At 36.1% G+C, this 19,921-nt stretch overlaps 2 protein-coding genes across 2 annotated transcripts; one reads left to right on the forward strand and one right to left on the reverse strand.

Moving 5' to 3' along the window:
• The first annotated feature begins 1,426 nt into the window (after positions 1–1,426).
• Positions 1,427–4,498, forward strand: LOC143580030 (uncharacterized). Its single transcript, XM_077063170.1, has 2 exons — positions 1,427–1,738; positions 4,116–4,498. The coding sequence occupies exons 1-2, from the start codon at positions 1,462–1,464 to the stop codon at positions 4,496–4,498; spliced, it is 660 nt and encodes a 219-aa protein (XP_076919285.1). The 5' UTR covers positions 1,427–1,461.
• Positions 4,499–14,248: 9,750 nt separating this feature from the next.
• LOC143580021 (mitogen-activated protein kinase kinase kinase 17-like) lies at positions 14,249–18,832 on the reverse strand. Its single transcript, XM_077063164.1, has 5 exons — positions 17,815–18,832; positions 15,778–15,823; positions 14,684–14,744; positions 14,517–14,573; positions 14,249–14,419 (listed from the first exon to the last, which is right to left on the reverse strand). Exons 1-5 carry the CDS (start codon positions 18,830–18,832, stop codon positions 14,249–14,251), a joined length of 1,353 nt encoding a protein of 450 aa, XP_076919279.1.
• Between the last annotated feature and the right edge of the window lie 1,089 nt (positions 18,833–19,921).

Genomic DNA, 19,921 nt, shown 5'->3' on the forward strand with positions numbered 1-19,921 from the left:
TTCAAAAAAAAAATTATTGGTTTAACTTTTAGGGTTAGAATTTTGGGTTGGGGGGGGGGTTAGATTTTTTTAATCTAACGTTAGATTTAATCTAAAGTCATTTGTGACACCTTATCCAACTCACCCGTTTTATAACGTTATAGACTTATGACCTGATAGTTAACTCATAAGATACAATTCTAATAGTTACGGCTCTTATTCAACTATATGAAACATTTGTACAATTACACAGCCCATGAGTCTAATCAAGCACCATCAAATGCCAGTCACGCCACCGCTATAACGCCCTAAATAGTTACTGACTGATTTCCCATCGCATCACCCCCTCCCCCGCACTGTAAACCGAACTCATATCGACCGCATCCACATTGTGTTCCCGCTGCAACGCGCGGGCACACCTACTAGTTTAATATTATGAAGAATTGAAAAAGAAAAACAAAAGAAGTCTTTGATTGGCTCTTCCTTCACCGACCAGCATGACCATGGTCAGTGTCCTTAGATCACCAGTGACATAAGATAAGGGGGCTTTGTTTACCGGTATAATTGGAATAAGGGGTTGCCACTAGAGGTGCAAACAAGCCGAGCCGAGCCTGAGCTCGGCTCGTTTTGAACTCTATAAAATAATATATGTAAATATTGGATATCGGTCGAAGACCGATATTTGAGATATTGGTTATCGCGGTGAGATATCGGTAATTTTAATATCATACGGAATTTGTATATGCACTTTAACACTAGCAATTCAATATATTCCCCTACTGTTAACAAATTAATATTTTGTAACACTAACAATTGTATGAAGTAGGAACTAATTAATACTCGAAACACCAACATTAAACACTAAAAGTTGAAAATTAAGACCTAAAACACTATCGGTGAAATATTGGCGAAATATCAATCAATATCGTCGAGTTTCATTAAAGGAAAGAAAAGAAAGGAAAGATAGGGAGAAATAAAGAGTAAAATGTGAAGGATATCTTCCCCTTCCAAAATGGAAAGAATTAAGAAAAGAAAGGAAAAGAGAAGAACGGAAAGGAAAGCAAAATATTTCTTTTCCTTTCCTTTCCTTTCTCCCGTTAAATGAACTCGGGAACACAGCGTAACTAGGCTTACAAGCCGGCTCAAGTTTGATAAGTGAAACTCAGCCTCAGACTCATTTGTTAAACTAGCTTACTTTTTAGTTCACAAACGGTTCGGCTCGTTTACGTCCAAACATCCACAATAATCAGTAGGTGATGCTCAGCGCACATCGTATATCCAAACCAAGAGAAGGCTACACGGTTTACACCTGTAACCAAACACCCTCCTTACACCCCACAAACAAACAACACACGAGTCATTCATGTATTCAACCATAAATCAACCCACTCACTTCTTCCCTTCACCCCCCAAGCAATCAATAACCAACCAAACAACCCTCAAACCCTAAACCCAATCAATCAATCAATCAATTAACCAAACATGATCTACCTCTTCTACTTGGTTCTCCTAACCGAGATGCTAGCCATCCTCTTACTCCTCTTCAAAACGCCACTCCGCAAGCTCTTAATACTCGGACTCGACCGCGCTAAGCGCGGACGAGCACCGCTGGTCGTCAAGTCCGTCGGCGCCACCGTGTTTGTTATCATGATGTATAATGTTTATAGTGTGACGGAGATTCAGAGCAGGCCGGCTGACGTCATCAACCCGACGGATCAGATTATTCTCGCGTATCATATGCTCGAGGCTTCTCTCATGGGTAATTTCGTAATTTTGGTTGTTGATTTTAGTTTATTTACTAATTTTGGCGTTAATTTCGAGAAATATTGTTGTAACTGAAGTTAGGTAGAAAGATTGTTGGTGTTCGTTTATTTAACTTTAAACAAATAAATGAACACGGACACGTTTATCAAACGATTATTTGTAACTGAAATTAGTTTGACAAATTGTTTGTGTTCGTTGATTTAACTTTAAACGAGCGCGGACACCATTATCGAACAGTTATTAGGGTTCATGTTAGGTTGTTTGCCTAATGAACAAACGTAAACGAACATAAATGAACACATCAACTACCCAGTGGATAACATAAATGAACTCAATCGGATAAATATAAAGCAGTAAGTACATAAATGAGCAAATATAAAACGAGCGTTTACAGTGTAACGGAAATTCAGAGCCATTTGGTTGACGTCATAAACCTGACGGATCAGATTATCCTGGCGTATCCTATGCAGTCGATATTGCCGATATATCAGTGATATATCGGTTATCGGTCCCTTGGCGATATATAAATCAGAATATCGGTACCGATAATATCAATGATATTTGACCGATATTGGACTAATATTTGACCGATATATCACCGATATTCCTGATATCATGTTTTAAGTCTTAATTATCAACTTTTAATGTTCAATGTTATTGTTTTAAGTCTTAATCAATTCTTACTTGCTACGATTGTTAGTGTTTTGCAATTTGCAAAAGGTTAATTTGTTAATGGTAGGAGACTATACTGAATTATTAGTGTTAAATTGCTATATATATGAATTTTACATGATATTAAAATTACCAATATCTCACTGTGATAACCGATATCTCAGAATTTGGTCCTTGACCGATATCTGATGTTTTTCCGCATTAACTGCTTAGGGCGTATCATATGCTGCAAGCTACTCTTATGGGTAATTTTGTAATTTTGACTGTTAGTTTTAGTTATTGTTTGAATTGAAATTAGGACTTAGTAGAGAAATTGTTCGTGTTTGTTGATTTAACGAACACCGACACGTTAATTGAACAATTGTTTTTTTGTTTATGTTAGTTTGTTAGAAATCTAAACGAGCTGTTATTGGGCGGTCTTCAGTCTGCAGAATGTAGACTAATCGGTTACGAGATGTTATGGGTCGGTCTTCGGTCTGCAGAATGTAGACTAATTGGTTATGAGCTGTTATGGTCGAAACCCGACATAAGCCCGGCAAACCCCAAACCCGATTAGTTTTTGGAAACCAAGAAAAATCCAATATATATGGCAGATTGGCATAGCCCATACTCAATATAAATGTTTAATAAAACCTAATTTGTATATGTCGAATCGTTTAGTGATGATTGAAGGTTATAACAGATAGGTGGAAGCAATCACTTTGAAGCTGAAAACGAAACGGTGTATCTTATTTGTTTCGGTAAAGTTTTGCATATAGTTTATGCCTTTTCTGGTTTTACATCTTTAATTTGTCTTATATTATGCTTCAGTTGCATATTATTTGCTGTTTGATGACAGCGAATAATATAATAATATGCAAGTGAAGCATGATATTAGCAAATTAGGATTCAAGACCATCAAAAATATATCAACTTTATGCGAAAGTTTAACAAAATACATGAGATAAGTATATCGCTTTGTAATCGGATATGAAGTGATTGATTCTGCCGAGTTATTCTCACTCTCTGTCGTGAGCAAATAATTTAATGAATACTAATTAGGTTTTCTAAATTTATATCAGCTATGGGCTTGCCGAGCTGCTCGCGAGCTACTTGAGATCGGCTCATTAAAAAACTCGATCAAGCCGAGCGTAATCGAGCCTGAGCTCGAGCCTAAAAGTAAGATCGTTTAATAAATGAGCCTGAGCTTCACTTATTGAGCTCGAGCCGGCTCGCGAGCTTAGACAAGCCTGTCATTTATATAATATTTTAAAATATATATTTAATAATTATTAATTAATATATATAATGTGATGAAAAATAAATAAAAATAATAAATAATATATATTATTTTATACATAAAATTATAATTGAAAGAAATATATAAAAAATAATTAATATATAGTAAACGAGCTGAGCCCGAACCGAGCGCGAGCTTGAAAATCTACTCATGAGCCGAGCTCGAGCTTTGAAAATAGAGCTCGAAATGAGCCGAGCTCGAGCTCCTTGTAAGTTAAGCGAGCCTAGCCGAGCTCGGTCTCAGCTCGGCTCGTTTGCACCCCTAGGGCTCTTCTAATATGCCATATTATATATTAAATTTTTTTGGGTTTTCAAAATTAATCTTCAATTTTTTTCAAATGCGTAATACCTTCTGAATGGTGTCGATTATAAAGAACCTAAATTATTATTTCAATAATATTGTTTTGAATCAATCAATGCAGGATTCTCTCTTTTCCTAGCGCTAATGATAGATAGACTGCATCATTACATACGAGAGCTTCGAATACTCAGAAAAACCATGGAAGCTGCAAAGAAACAAAACCGAGCAGCAGAAGAAACCAAGAACAAAGGTGCTGACGATGCCAAAATCCTAAACGATGAAATATCTAAACTGAAATCACAAATTAAAAAACTTGAATCTGAACATGAATCAAAGGATAAAGAGATTAAATCAGCAGCAGCTAATTCAATGGCGCTCAAGAATCAATCGGAAGGCTTTCTTCTTGAGTACGATCGGTTGTTGGCGGAAAACCAGAATCTTAGAGATCAGTTGCGGGCCATTGACGAAGACATGTCTTTTTCGAGTGGAAAGAAGAATATGTGAGGTATGGGAAATAATAGCCCGTGTTGGAAAATGAAGGATTTAGTATTTGGTATCGGTTTATCGTGGGTATTTTGGTAAATTTCCGGGTTTATATTTGTATTCTGAAAGAACTTTAGTTGCAGTGTTGGTATCTATTTCTCCTTTTTTCTCTCTCTCTTTTTTTATGTTTACTTGTTCATTTAATGTGCCCGGGCTCGATTTTAAAATGTCCGGGCTCTAACCAAGTAGCTAAATTCGGTTCATTCGAAACGCCAGGCCGTTAAGGGCTGATTTGAGCCTGCTGTTGCAGTGTTACTTGCCCTTCATTCGGTTTGGTTCCTAAGGCTTCGACCCCGAGATGCCTTCTAATGGTCTATTGTGTAGTTGACAACTCGAAGTCGGCATTGGGAACACGAGGGGCTAAGATAATGAATTGTTGCCACACCAGAGTCCAAGTCGGGCTTGTTGGGTTGGACCGTACTAGCGTTTCTGAACTTTTATTCAAGCTGCAACGCATTAGAGAACTTGTTGGAAGTTCGCCCAAGGTTAAAGCCAAGAGAACACCCTATAATGTTCCAAGTCGATCGTTGTCATGAGAGACAATGGCAAACAGAGTTCATAATGGGAAGAGATGCCCTGCTTGTCCAGGGTAGGCTTGGACGTATATAACCCCGTTCTGCTTCTGGACCCGACCCGGTGTACCAAGAGGTGCACAAAACAACCGGTTCCGGACCCGACCCGGCGGTTCCTACCCGGAACCGGACCCTACCCTACCCGCGGGTGTGGACTGGGTTTTGGGTTTCCCTCTGAAACTATACCCGGAACCGACCCGGACCCGGTGGAACCGGTTCCGCTAATACCCGGTCAAAACCCTGTCGTATCCTACGCGAAACCCGAAAAAAACTCGATGGAACCGTTTCAAACCTGGTCAAATACCCGACTATACCCGGAACCGGTTCCTACCCGGACCCGGTTTTGACTTTTGTTGACTATACCTGGTTCCGGTTCCTACCTGGTTCGGTTCCTGAGAATACCCGGTTTGTGCACCTCTATACCTAACCCTGAAACAGGACCCAGCGTACTTGACCCGTAGATACAAGCCTGGTTCCAATCCAGTCTACACCAGGAACCAAACCGGACCACCGGAATCGGTTCCACTTCTACCCAGTCAAAACCCAGACCCACATGGCCAAACCGATCAGAAGTCTGATGATACCCGGTTCCTATCCGGTTTGTGAACCTCTACATGATCGGGGTATTGTGAAGCAAACCCATGATGGCTTAGCTGATATGGGCTTGTTTGGCCCAACAATCGTCATAACTCATAGCAAACATATCTTCAAATTTTAAGCTTCATATTTTATCATCTTTTAAGGGTTATTATAAGACACTTATGAATCAGAAATGTGATTACATAATTAGAGAAAAATGAACTTTGCTATAACATCAAACTTGCTGGTTGAGAAAAGCAGCATATCATTTGGTAATTCGGTATTTTGTCTTAACGGTTGAACGATGGTTATCTTTTAATATAATTTACAATTATACGTATTTATATAAATTAGTACGCGATTAGATAATTTAGTTAGTGATGATATAACACGGTATGTAACTATATATAAAAACATTATATACCCCTCCAAATGCGAACATAATCATGTTCGAGATCGGTAATAAAGTTAGTAAAGAAAACGGTATAAGTTGCTCTGAAGATGGTCAGTTTTTATATTATTCCTTAACTCGCATAAAGTTGTGACTGAGAGATTAATATTGAGATGAAATCCCACAATGAATTTTTAATTAAGTAATAATAATTTTATGAGTGAAAGTGTTCATGATCTATAAAAATCTTAATTAATATATTTACACCATAAAGTAAGTTGCAAGAGATCACATTTTCCATGATTTTTTTATATAAAAAGGTTAGGTGCTTAGGTGTTATATAAATTATCCATATCTATATTAAAACAATACTTCTTTCCATAAATAATATTCGTTCTTATAATTTCTTTCAAATAAAATAATTCAAAATTAAATTAAATAATTATTTCCATAAATAACATGCAACCTCATAATTTCTTTCTAATAAAATAATTCAAAATTAAATTAAATCACCTTTAACTTATTTAACTTCTATAATTTCTCCTTAATATAATAAATTAAAATTAATTTATTGTTTTAAATTTTTTTAGATCCATGATTTAACTTTCTAAAATTCAAATTTGTTTATGATATTGATGCCAGAATTTAAAGGTAGACTTAATTATTCTTTTTCTTGTCTTTTTTAACCACCCGTGTATCACACAGATTCTAATCTAGTTGGTTATTAAAGAATATGCATAGATTCAATGCCTTTTTTTATGAAAAGATTTGGGAATGTATTTTAAAGTCAAATAAATCGTTTCATTGACTAGTTAATATATCTATTGCTTAAATGCAAGACATTAGACGGTTATGTAATCGCTTATCCTGCTTTCTTTCTCCCTTTTTACTAGTATTACGTACACGTGTATTATGCATTCTCCATAATCTTAAATTTCAATTGATTTATATCATTAAATAATAAGACGATTAAATAATAAGACGTTACAAGATGTTCTTTAACAAGTGGCTTGTAAGGATGACCCTGGCTTGCCAGGGTTCGAGTCCTGATCTCACCCGGTTTTACCGGCTCCTTGCTGTCGTGCCGTTTGGCGGGCGTGGGGGTCGGGTTTTATCCGGGGAATCCCTCATTAGGTGGACCGCTATGGGCTCCGTCCGTTCGGACTCGTGGCCGGCTCGGGCTACCTTTAGTCATTGGGGGTCGCGTACGAAGTGCCCAACGTTACTTAGTTCGTCGTTAAAAAAAACAAGTGGCTTGTAAGAGTTAGGAATGGTTGCACGACCACCCTATTAGAGGATAACACGTGTTCTATAGTTTTCATCATATCTGTCCAACTAATGTTGTTTAAATTTTGTTGTGTGATTGTATAGTTTTTTTCAAGCAGTAAACACACAACTAAGAACACCAAAACAGACCTTCACAGGAGGAGAGCCGCCAACAAAACAACACGAAACCTACATGATGTTAAAATTACACCTATTCGATCACCCTATCGTTTTATATTTGAATCGATGTTTATACCAAAGAAAGTCTAACGATTTTATGTCTCTAATATTTAGATAACATGTAATTATTTATTACTTTTTAGGTCTGACTAAGTTTATGTAAATTCACCATAAAAGGATCATAGGATCCTAAAAAATCAATTAAAATGGACCCACAATGGAATCATGGATGTGTTTTAGAGTCAAGATTTGGCTACCTTAAGGTTAAAGTATGGTTTGCTTCGCTTAGGTAACATGCTAAAACATAAAAAACGAAAAAAAAATATAAAATCTATTTTGATTTTAGATCTACCCGTTTGTGTTGGTTAAGCGGTTTAGTTAATTCAGTTATTGGAAAATATGGTTCGTTTAACCATTGGTAAACCATTAACTTTCTATTAACCATTGGTCAAACTAAATAACCGTCAAGTATTGTTTTCTTTTAAAACAATACTAACAATTCTTAAATTAAAAAAAAAGTTATTAAGAAATAGGATGACAAATAATATTTTATTTATAAAAATGTACGGTCAATTTTAGTGTCTTTTTTTTAACGATCAACAAAGAAACTTTATTAACACTTCAAGCAAGACGCTAGAAGCAAACAAAGAACATCCGCCAAAAGAAAAACAAAACAACACCAAAACCAAATTGACAAGCTAGCTAACACTACCCCCAAGACCCATTACACCCGAAACGCACACCAATCCTCCCAAGAGAAGCCTCCATTCCGGCCTCTATTTTTTATCCAAAGAAACCCCATCACTTTTATCTCCTCCACCAAGTTCGAAAGATGAATCGGGGTCCTGGAATGGACTAGCCTATTCCTCCTCTTCCAAAGACACCAAGTGGCAACCAAACAAATAGCTTGTAATATTTTTGCTCGATCCTTTGGAAGTGACGAGTACTTGTGTAGCTATACCACATCCCGATAACTAAACAAATATATGGATGGAAGCTTACACCATTGCGCAATCACGCTCCACATGGCTTGAGCAATACCACAAGAGACAAACACATGTTCCACAGATTCCTCCACCTCCCCACAAATCGGGCAGAGAGTCGTTCTTGCTAGAATGTTACGTTTCGCCAAAGCATCAAAGGTTGGAAGTCGGTTGAGTACCGCCCTCCAAGCCACAAAACCGACCTTCTTTGGGACCAATCTGTTCCAATCAAAATGAGGATCTGGAATCTCATTTAAATTAGAAAGAAGTTTTTTTTTTTACCTCTTTGACAGAGAAGTCTTCAAAGTCACCCAAAGCACATGAGACCTCCTTGTGACAAAATGACCCTTTCACACATTTGTAAAAGATTCTTAGATCATCAATTTCGTTTGCACCTGACAAATATCTCACCCATTCCCAACGACCACAAATCCATCCATCTAGCATGAACAAACGATCTGCGACTTAGAGGCATTGATCCAATCCAAACATCTAGACAGAACCAAGTTTTAGCTCCATTCTTTACCAGATTCCGAAAACACATACCCAAGTCCATCCCGACCTCCGAGTTTATTTTTACAATCCGACTCCAAGGACCTGTACTCGATAACTTCCCTGGGACTGCCGACCACGACCTCGACGAGTGATGAAGCGTCCATATTACTTTCCACCACATCCGCCCCTTCTCGTTTTTAAAACGCCACCACCACTTTGTCAACAAAGCCACATTTGCATCCCGTAATCGTCCGAGTCCGAGACCACCATACTTGTTAGGCATCACCACCTTGTCCCAGGCAACCCAATTAATTTTTGCTTTTTCTTCCGAGCTGCCCCAAAAGAAAATCCTTCTCAATCTCTCTAGCTTATCCACGACACCGTCCGGAGCTTTAAACAAAGAGAAATAATAGGTAGGAAGCGAATTAAGGACCGATTTTAACACCGTAATTATGCCCCCTACCGATAAATTTTTCGCTTTCCATCTCGACAACCGCTTTCTAAATATCTCAACTACCGGATCCCACGCATCAATCCGATTCATATTTTTTCCAACTTGTAACCCCAAATGAACGAACGGAACTTCCCCTAAACACATCCCAAAACCCTCGCCAAATAGTTCGTCTCAACCTCATTCACCCCGATGCCAAAGAGGCGACTCTTCGATAAGTTTATCCGGAGACCCGAGATAATATAAAAACACCTTAGAATTCTTCTTAGATTATTAACATTCAAAAAATTCCACTCACCAAGGAATACCACGTCATCCGCGTAAATAAGATGAGACAGGACCGGCCCATCCCGCCCACATTTTAGCCCCTTATACAAGCCCTTTTCCAAAGCCTGTTTCAAGAGGCCGGTAAGTCCTTCCATAACTATAACGAAGAGGAATGGAGATAAAGGATCACCTTGTCTAAGCCCCCGAGAGCATTGGAACTCCCTAGTAGGCGATCCATTCACCAAAATCGAAGCCCGACAAAATGGCGTTTACCCACCTTCGCCATCTCCCCGGGAAGTTCATATGTTCCAACATCAAATCAATAAACTGCCAACTAACCGAGTCATAAGCCTTCTCAATATCTACTTTGAAGACCATTCCTGTTTTATGAAGCCAAGCCATAACTTAATTCAATCTAAGTGGACCATCCAAGATGCTACGACCAGCTATGAAAGCTGATTGTTCCTCTGATATCAATTCTCCAATCACCTTTTTAAGTCTCCCCACTAACACTTTTGAGATCAATTTGCTCATACACCCTATAAGGCTAATAGGGCGGTACTCATTTAGGGATGACGGATCCTTTGCACTGAATGAAGACAAGCACCCAAAACTAAACGAGCCAGGGACATAAAATTCGTTAAGAACCCGAACGAAGTCCGACTGAAAATGACCCCAAAATCACTTAATGAATTTAAAATTAAAACCATCTGGGCCCGGGGAACGGTCACCCTCACACTCCCAAACAGCTTTCTTTATTTCAAGAACCGAGAATGGATTGATCAAAACCTTTGCCTTCAATCACTCAGTCTTTTAATGAAAGGCAGCCCAACTCTCGGCCTAGAGCTAGCAGGTTCCTCGAATTTTTTTTCAAAATAAGCACAAATAGTATCCTTCAAAACTGAAGGATTAGAAACCCACTCCCCATCGATCATTAAACCATGAAGACGGTTAGCGCTTAAATTTGCATTAAGAATACCATGGAAGTATTTGGAGTTTTCGTCACCCTCAACCGCCCACCGAACCCTTGCCTTTTGTTTCAAATCCTTCTGGACTTGCCTCTCAAAATCAAACACACGGTCCAATTTACTGAATTTATCCCCTTCCAAATCGCTACTTCTGCCAGTAAACTTCCCCAACTAGAGGATTTTTCATTTATGAATTCAATTGCTTGTGCATGGTTTTTAAATATCAGTAAGATACTTAGTCCACCGACGTACGAAAGTGCCGCATCTGGGAAGCCAGCCTCTTTCAACATTGTCTTAGCCTCGCACACACTGCCCTCCCAACAATGTGGCTTGGATAACTTGATTTCGGGCATTCCAAGGCAATTTCTTTCTTTGTAATTTTTCTGCCTCCTTAATCCACTTAAACCTGATGAACCCAAAGCCATTACCCCCAAGGTCCTTCTTCTTTGCCACATACGCATCCGACATGGCTCCTTTGTGCCGGAAGACTTCCCATAAATTCGCGCCATCAGGAATATTTGAGACATAAAACGACGTCTCGCTATTCTGATTACCGGACTTCCTCCACTCACGTCATTTGTCAATTATTCGGATGTATATATATAGAACTAAACAGTAAAATATAAGTTATCAAAAGATCATAAACGCTTTATCAGTTTCTCAACAAATTCATTTGTTCCAATTATGATACACTAGCTTTTAGCCCGCGTGTTACTTTTATTATTTTTATTCTTTATAAATTATTGTGAATATATATTTTCATGTATGATGTGTTTAGATATTAAAATTAAAAGTTACATAAACGTATAAAGTATATTATATTTATTATTTGGAGTTAAAGTATAGTTTGTTTGTTCTATTTTTCATTTGTACCTCAAATTGGGTCTCATGGGTCTTTCAGTTAATGTGGCTTAACACTATGTTGTTTAATATATGAATTTTCTTCTTGACTTACATGAATGTATGTTATATGGTTTGTTTTATCTACGTTTGTTCTGAGTTGCTAGGGTTAGTTGGTAATGTGGAATGTATATGTTGTTTAATTTATCGTCTCAAATGGGTTCTCATGGCTCTATCAATTAATGTAGTCCAACATTTTGTTGTTTAAGATATGTGTTTTGAGCTTAAAATGTAACCAATTAATTGGTCTTATCCCTTCTACCAGATTCCTAGTTTAAAGATTTTGTGAGCATTATTCATTCATTTCTTTTAAAAAATGTTTAATATTTATTTTTATAGATATTCTAATTATGTATTTAATTTTTAATATATTTGATTTATTATTTGTTTTTTATTTTTAAAATTAAAAGCCGTCATTTGAATATCGTGCGTGTTATGATATTAGAACATCTTTTAAGAAACCTTCCTTCTACTTATTAAACCTTAGTGTCGATTGTTCATCTTATTAGAAACCCAAGTTTATTGATTTGATGTTGGAACATATGAACTCAACATATTTGGTGTTTCTTGGAGGTTCAGTTAATTTGAAGGTGGCAAATGCAAGGAAGCTAATTAATATTGCATTTGGAGTTCGAAGAGGAAATCAATGCATGGGTTAGAGGATTCTTGGATGCTTTGAGCATAGAGTCTAATGACATATGAGATGGAATGTATGATAATGATGATTAAGGTAACTTTATTTAAATATATGAATTTTAAGCTTAATAATGTTATATGTGTAGAGTTATTAGATGATAATAAATTGTGAGTTTGATTGTCATAATTCAGATTAATTTGAAGATATGGTATTTTAAGTTAAATTAAATGTTTTACTTAGTTTTCATAATGAGTAGGTCTTACAGAATACTTGTTTTAAATGCGGTATTTAGTGAATACCTCAATACCCACATGCCCATTTGTAAGGTCCATACATAAAAGCTTGATAAGTAATACCAACAACGTTAAAAAAACGTGAAATGAGAAAATTGATCATTTTGTATTGAAAAGTTTAACCCCGAAAAACATTGGTATCCCAAAATACCAATGCAAGAAGTGACAATTTATAGGTTTATGAGCATGAGCCATTGTTATCACATCTGAAGATGTTTGACTTATTAAAGCATTCAAGCGTTTAAGCATTCAAGGTACTAAGATACTAAGTTTGATGGGCTTTGAGGCTTTAGCCTTTTGGTGGTTTAACCACCTGCGTCATCAGAATGTTAATAAATATGTTTTTATAAGATCTTTTAGTAATGTTTTATTTTTACTTAAAAATCATGCATAATGATGAATTTCATATCTGTTATGTATTAAATATGTTAAATAGAGTCCAATAATTAGTTTTGAAATATAAAATTTTTAAATTTTTTATTTTACTTTTTTATGAGTATCCTTTTAAAGGAGTTTCGGAATAAATCCTTTATATATTTTTATAAATGTTTCCAATGCATGTTTTAATTTAGTCTTATAAAATTATAAATGCTCTAAGACCAATGTCAATGAGATTGGTAAAAATTCTCAAATGTTTCCAATGCATATTTTTATAAATGTTTCCAATGCATGTTTTAACGAGATTGGTACCAATGTCAAATTGACAAAAAAAATTCTCAAATGTTTTCTGTAATAGCAATGAGATCAAGCTACAGCTCAATTAACATTCAATCAAAAAAAATTGAAAACTTAACTTCATCAAGAAAGTCAAAACATTTCTCATAGTTTGACCTAATGAAAAAAGTCAAATTGACTAATAGTTGTCACGTATTTTTCTCATAATACCAATGAAATCAAGCTAAATTTAAATGACCATAACCATTCAAAAGAAATTAAAAATTTCAAGTTGTAGCATCAAGAAAGTCATGTGTTGACCTTTAAAGGTCAAATGAGCTATAGATGATTTATCTCCATCCTTCTATTTTGCGTTAATTCAATCGTTATTGGTGAGTTTACTCGACTACAAGGTAGGTTTTCTGCGATATTGTTAATTCCTCCTTTTAACCGTTCATGATTTTAAATAGTACGGATATTTAAAGGTCAAATAATCAGCAGCAACAAAACTGGCTGACTAAGAAATGAAACTAAATGACTTTTTTATGCTTTTACGATAGAAAAGTTTAACCCGTTTAGTTAAACAGGTTATCTTTGAGTTAAAACCCGTTGGGTTCGCGTCTTGACCCATTTAACCCATTTATTCAGTTTGATGAGACATAGCTTAAACACAACCTAAACAAAGCAATTCACAAGATAGTTTGAAAATTTGAAGATGACCAGAATACAGTATAAAATAAATTGAAATTTGAAAAGCACTGAGTTAAACTGAATAATCAATATAAAATGAGTCACTTTTAATATGTTCTTGCTTCATGAGATAGTGTCTCAATTTGATTTTGTTAGCAGCAAAACTCTGACGAACATTAACAAAAAATAGTACTATAAATAAACATAGTTTAGATCAAGACATTAAGTGACAACATACATGCAACCGAAATAATAAGTTAAAAAGCACACATGTTAAGGTTCTCATAATAGAAGAAGCGTTCCATAAAAAGTAATTCTACAGTAATGACAAAATAATTAGCTCCAGGACCACCAGGAGGTGTTCATGGATGCTTCAGAAACGCAGCTACCCATGTAAAAGCAAAACATTAATAAAAAACCACCACACGAAAAAATAATAATCCGCAACTGGAGGCTGCACAGGGCCAGGAGGTCCAGCTGCAACAGGACCACGAGGCATGAAAGGATTAGCAGTTGCCATCCACCCAGCAATTGCACCAGCAGGAGAAACAACAGGCTGAAATGATTGTACATAAGAAAATTTACGTTAAATATACTGTATTACTGTGTATAATAATATTTAAATTAAGGCAAAGTTATTTAACTACACTTACACCATGTGCTCCAATAGGTGGAAATACACCAGCTTTTGAAGAGGTCCATGAAGGGAACTGTTGATAAGGGGAGGCAGATATAAGAAATCATTATTTCCTTGATTATGTTCATTGGTTGCAGTCAATAGCATTGCTAAACTGTACCTTTAATGGTGGCTTAGTGCTACATGCTCTACTGAGATCTTTGCAGAGGATATTATGTAGGCATTATTTTGTTTTAAATGTACACTGCAACATATATGTCATACTATAACCTAAAAAACAACACTAAAAGATCTTGAAACTAATCGATGAAAATGCTTAAATATGGATTCGCAAGTACAAGTTTTTTCTAGACAAGAATAACTATTTTATGAAATATATCGATAGAGAAATTAGACATTCATAGCAAACATTGTACTAAATTTGATTAAATACGTGTCTAAAATGTAAAAATCCAAACAAATGGCATCAAAATACCAAATAAAAACATTGTTCAACTATATATGGGTCATTTAAAAACCTAAACGTCACTATGTTCATGCTGATAAAAAAAGATTTTGAATATTCGGTATCAACTCCATCTTCTTAAAAAGAAGAGTAGGGACAAGTCCTAGAAAATTTACCCAAAAACATATAGAAATATATGAAATTGGCCTATATTCGAATTTTACCCAAGTGCATGAATATGCCAATTATGCAGGGGAAAACAAATTTACTAAATCAAACATACACACTCAATAAAAAGGATGAAGAACCCTAACCAAAATCAGACAGATAGTAAAATTGATTTTAATGGCAGAATCAAGAACACATTCACATAAATAAATAGTGAATGGGTCAACTCACGCATTAGATCACTTAAAAGTGCACATGAAATACTTTTATCAAGAATGCATACCTTCTTCAGCTGGAAGTCTCCTAAGAAACCTTAACAATGCAGGATTGGGTCCCATTACCAGTGATCTAATAAGAAACATGAAACACGTTGAGTTTAGCTTCTTTCAAAAATATACTAAACAAACCATAAAGGCAGTTCAATTGTTCAAACCTTCTAAGATATAGGATTGCCAGTGAGCACAAGCTTCCTTAAAGGATCATCAAACCTAGGTAATAATTTGTAAACATAATAACTGAATCTCAATTTGTTACAAAGATGTAATAATTATGCTGCAATATATATGGAAAACAATATAGTAATCGTGTGTTAGTGAATACTGTTTGTATAATGCATAATATGCTAACCTTACCAATCTCAGGGGAAGCCCAGATAGTGAGTTACTTGATAAATCCAAAACTCAAAGCTTTAATTTGCATGTCTTCACTAACTATAACAAATAATAAAATAAATAATAATAAAAGATAAATTAATAAACACAGGGCAATTGATTGATTACCAAACAAAAACACTGACTTTGAAGTTTCTATCTTTTTTGAATGAAGATCGAATGACCCTAAATTTGTAAGTTCTCTTATTTCTGATAATGTCAAGCTAGGAGAAAGTCAACTTTTTGTCACTAAGAATTACAGCCAAACGAACCTTGAGATCTAATACAAATGTTAAAGCTAAAATAATACAAACGATGATATCATCAAAACCCCACCCACTTGAATTTCATCCAAAAACATCAATTTAAACCCGAATTCATCCATTCATAGTGCTCAACTTTACCCCATTTCACATCAATTTCATCCATAAACATCAAATTAAACCCAAAACTACTTTTGTAGCTTTCTAATTCAATATGCAAATCGGCTTAACCCTAAATACCATTAGCGGAATCGAACAATAATTAGCTGACAAACCTTTCTTCAACAAAAAAAAAATCGTTTGTTTAATTATCGTGCTAATGTTCATTATGGTTAAATGAACAAACACGAATGCCCTGTTTGCGTACTTTGATGCCCCTGTTTGCGTACTTTTGGTTTGTTTACAGGCCTATATAAGATTAGCTGACAAACCCTTTCTTTCTTTTTAATGTGATTGAAACTCATTTGCAGCTCGGACCAGATTCAGTTTCCTCTGCTGCGTGGGTAAAAAAAACACACTGGTGATTAAGCTCAAAGCACATGTGAATGCAAATAAAGTGAACATTCCGACACTAAAAGACCTCTGTTCACACATCAAACTAACAAGGTCCTCAATTGAGAGAGATACATACCGGCAGTTGGTGGGATTTGATAATAGAATCGTCGTGGACTTGCGATGACGAGGTGAATCGATTTAGGGTTCTGTATCCGAATGATGGCAGTGGTGAAGCAATGGAAGATTTAGGGTTTGAGAGGATGTAGTTTAACCCGATCTAAACCCACGACCCGCGGATTTTAAAGCTTAAATGGGTTAAAAACGGGCTAAATCAAGGAGAGTTTACCATTTACAAATGGGGGAGCGACCACATTGCGACACGTAGGATTTTAGGGTCTTCGTTTATATATATTATAGATATAGATTTATTCATTCGTTTATGCTGACCACCCATACAACTCGTCTTATTTCATAGCTACTAAAACAGTAAAAGCACAAAGTACTATCTTTTTATCTACGTATTTACAAACACCCATAAAAACTAGAGCAAACTACAATTTTCGTCTCTATGGTTTGTCCAAATATACAGTTTTTGTCCAATAGTTTCAAATTTGCGATTTTCATGTCTGCTGTTTCATTTCACTTGCAATTAAACCCAAATTCACTAATCCCGCTAAGTCTGGTAGTTAAACCCATCTGCATGTCCTTCACGTGAGGGGCAGCTTTGTCCTTTTATCCCCAAATAAACCCCAGTCCTAATTCGCAAGCCCCTTCACGTGAGGGGCTGGGGTGTATTTTGGGGGGTAAAAGGACAAAACGGCCCCTCACGTAAAGGACACGCTAATGATTTTAACAACAGACTTAGCAAGATTAGTAAATTCAGGTTTTATTGCAAGTGAAATGAAACTAAATGAACGAAAATTGTAAACTTGAAACTTTTAAACTGAAATTACATATTTAAACAAACCAAAAAAACGAAAAACGCAGTTTACTCAGACTTTAATAGCCATTAAAAAGTAAAATATAGAACCTTTCTTTCAAAACTATTACCAACCTTAATATTTTACCATGTTGCAAAAGTAATCATATATGTGTACTTATATCTATAATCAATAGTCAATAACAAAAACGTGTACCATCTTATAAAAAAAAGTGTGGACATAAATAAACTACAAAACTACAAAAGTTAATCCTAAACGATGTCGTATAATGTTTAACAGACATATATAACCACTTTGGTGGCATCTACAACCTACTAGACAACTCATCATCTCCACCGTCACTCACACCTACCTCCACGTGTCACCCACCCATTGGTTCTAATCATAATCCAATCAGTTTCATTATTTTCACACCTCCAATTTGGCATCTCAGACTTGCAAACCAACTGTTCGATCCTTTGCCTCAAAGACTTCGAATCACTTTCCATCGATTCCCTTGTTGAGTTCCACACGTCTTGATCAAGCACACTCGTCGGTGAACCCGTCGGTCCCACACCCATCTTCTCACACTTCATTCCCTTCGAGTTCTCCTCGAGTTCTCGAATTTCAAGAAACGGGTGCTCGAGAAGCTCCCTTGCGGTCCATCTCCGTCCTGGATCCCGAACCAAACACTTTTTTAAAAACCCCTTCGCTTTTTCCGAAAGACCGTCAGGGATTTTCGGACTTTCGTCAGAAAACCCAATTTTATAAAACACAGACCACGGTGAGTCATCATTAACTTCAGGCCACGGGGACTCACCCGTGGCCATTTCAACCACCGTACATCCCAACGCCCATATATCCGCGGGACACCCCTGTTCCTCACCTCGCGCAACCTCCGGCGCCATAAACATCGGCGTCCCACGAACTGGCGCCACGTCATCAACCCGCTTCGCGCAACCGAAATCCCCTATTTTCACACCGAATTCGTCGATTAAAATATTTCTCCCTTTAATATCACAATGCACTATTCCATTATCATGAATGTACTCCAACCCTTTAACTATGTCTCTTGTGTATCTCGCGATCTCGAACTCGTCTAGCCCTTTTCCGCTTCGACGATTAACTACATCAGTAACCGAACCGCGCGACATGTGTTCGATGAACATGTTGTAAACCAAATTATTATTTTCTCTAGTGGTGTCACACCCTTTGTAACTTATTACGTATGGACTCTTCAATATTGATAAAAAATACTGTTCCTTTTTTAACGTCTCAGCGTGTCGAAAGTCAACGGATTTGACCGCGAAAAGGTCGCCCGAGGTGGAGGTGGCGCTGGTGACGGTCGCTGTTGAGCCGCGACCTAAAACATGGCCTCTTGTCCACTCCATGTGTTGGTTTTGTTGTAAGAATGTTGACAAGAGTTTGTTAGTGTGGTGTGAAAGAATTGTTTGTTAATATGTTATATTAAGTGACACATACGACATATATATATATGTGTGTGTTGTAAAGTGTGAACGTGTGTGGTTGTGTTGTTAAAAAGGTGTATATAGTTGTAGGTATTTAGTTGGGTGGGAGGTGTAATTCATAGGTGGCATATATACGTGTGTGTTTCTAGAGTTGATGATATTTTATTATTGACAAATTGAAAATAAATAATCTCAACATTTATTTATTTGCTGATAATAATAGCAATTTTAAAAATCAGTACCAGTAGTTCTAACTTCTAACTATTTTTATCTTAATAGACTTCTGTTAAAAAATACTCAACGCCGTTACGTTTTTTTTTCCAAATTTCTAGGCGATGTTTTAGGGCTTTTGATCGGAAAAACAATACGATTCGACTGATGTAAAACTTATCTCGAAACGGTGATTCAGATGACTTGATTTTTGTTACATGGAAATTCTAACACCCGAATTGAAACATTGTTTCGTCGCTTGGATCATCGTTTCAAGATAACTTTACATCAGTCGACTCGTATCGTTGTTTCGATCAAAAGCCCTTAAATATCAGTTTGATACTTGGGAAAAAACTTAACGGCGTTAATTGTTTTTTAAGGGGGTCCATTGAGATAAAAATAATTAAAAATTGGGACCGCTGATAGTAATTTTTAAAACTAAGATTATTATTAGACAATATAACAAAGTTAGAATTATTTATTTTTAATTTGTCTTTATTATTTTATACGGAAGTTGAAGTTGTTTGCCAATGTGGCAAAATAATAATAAAGAGTGGTAAGTTATTGGGCAGGCTATGACGGCAGCTAGGTGGCAGGGACACGTGTCATATAAATACGTATTCAAATTGGAAATATACTTGAAAAGAAAGAGTTGTGTACTTGTGGCATATTTTGTTTCATAATTTTATATGTGTAACATATATATTGGTTATATTACTTATTATATACTTTAATAGAAAGAGGTAGTTACTTGGTAGTTAATTTACTTATATATGATATGATATGCTAATCTAGGATTTG

Source organism: Bidens hawaiensis, unplaced genomic scaffold, assembly GCF_021521415.1.
Source record: "Bidens hawaiensis isolate Kalapana, Puna unplaced genomic scaffold, B.hawaiensis_p1.1 tig00030203_1, whole genome shotgun sequence".
NCBI lineage: Eukaryota > Viridiplantae > Streptophyta > Magnoliopsida > Asterales > Asteraceae > Bidens > Bidens hawaiensis.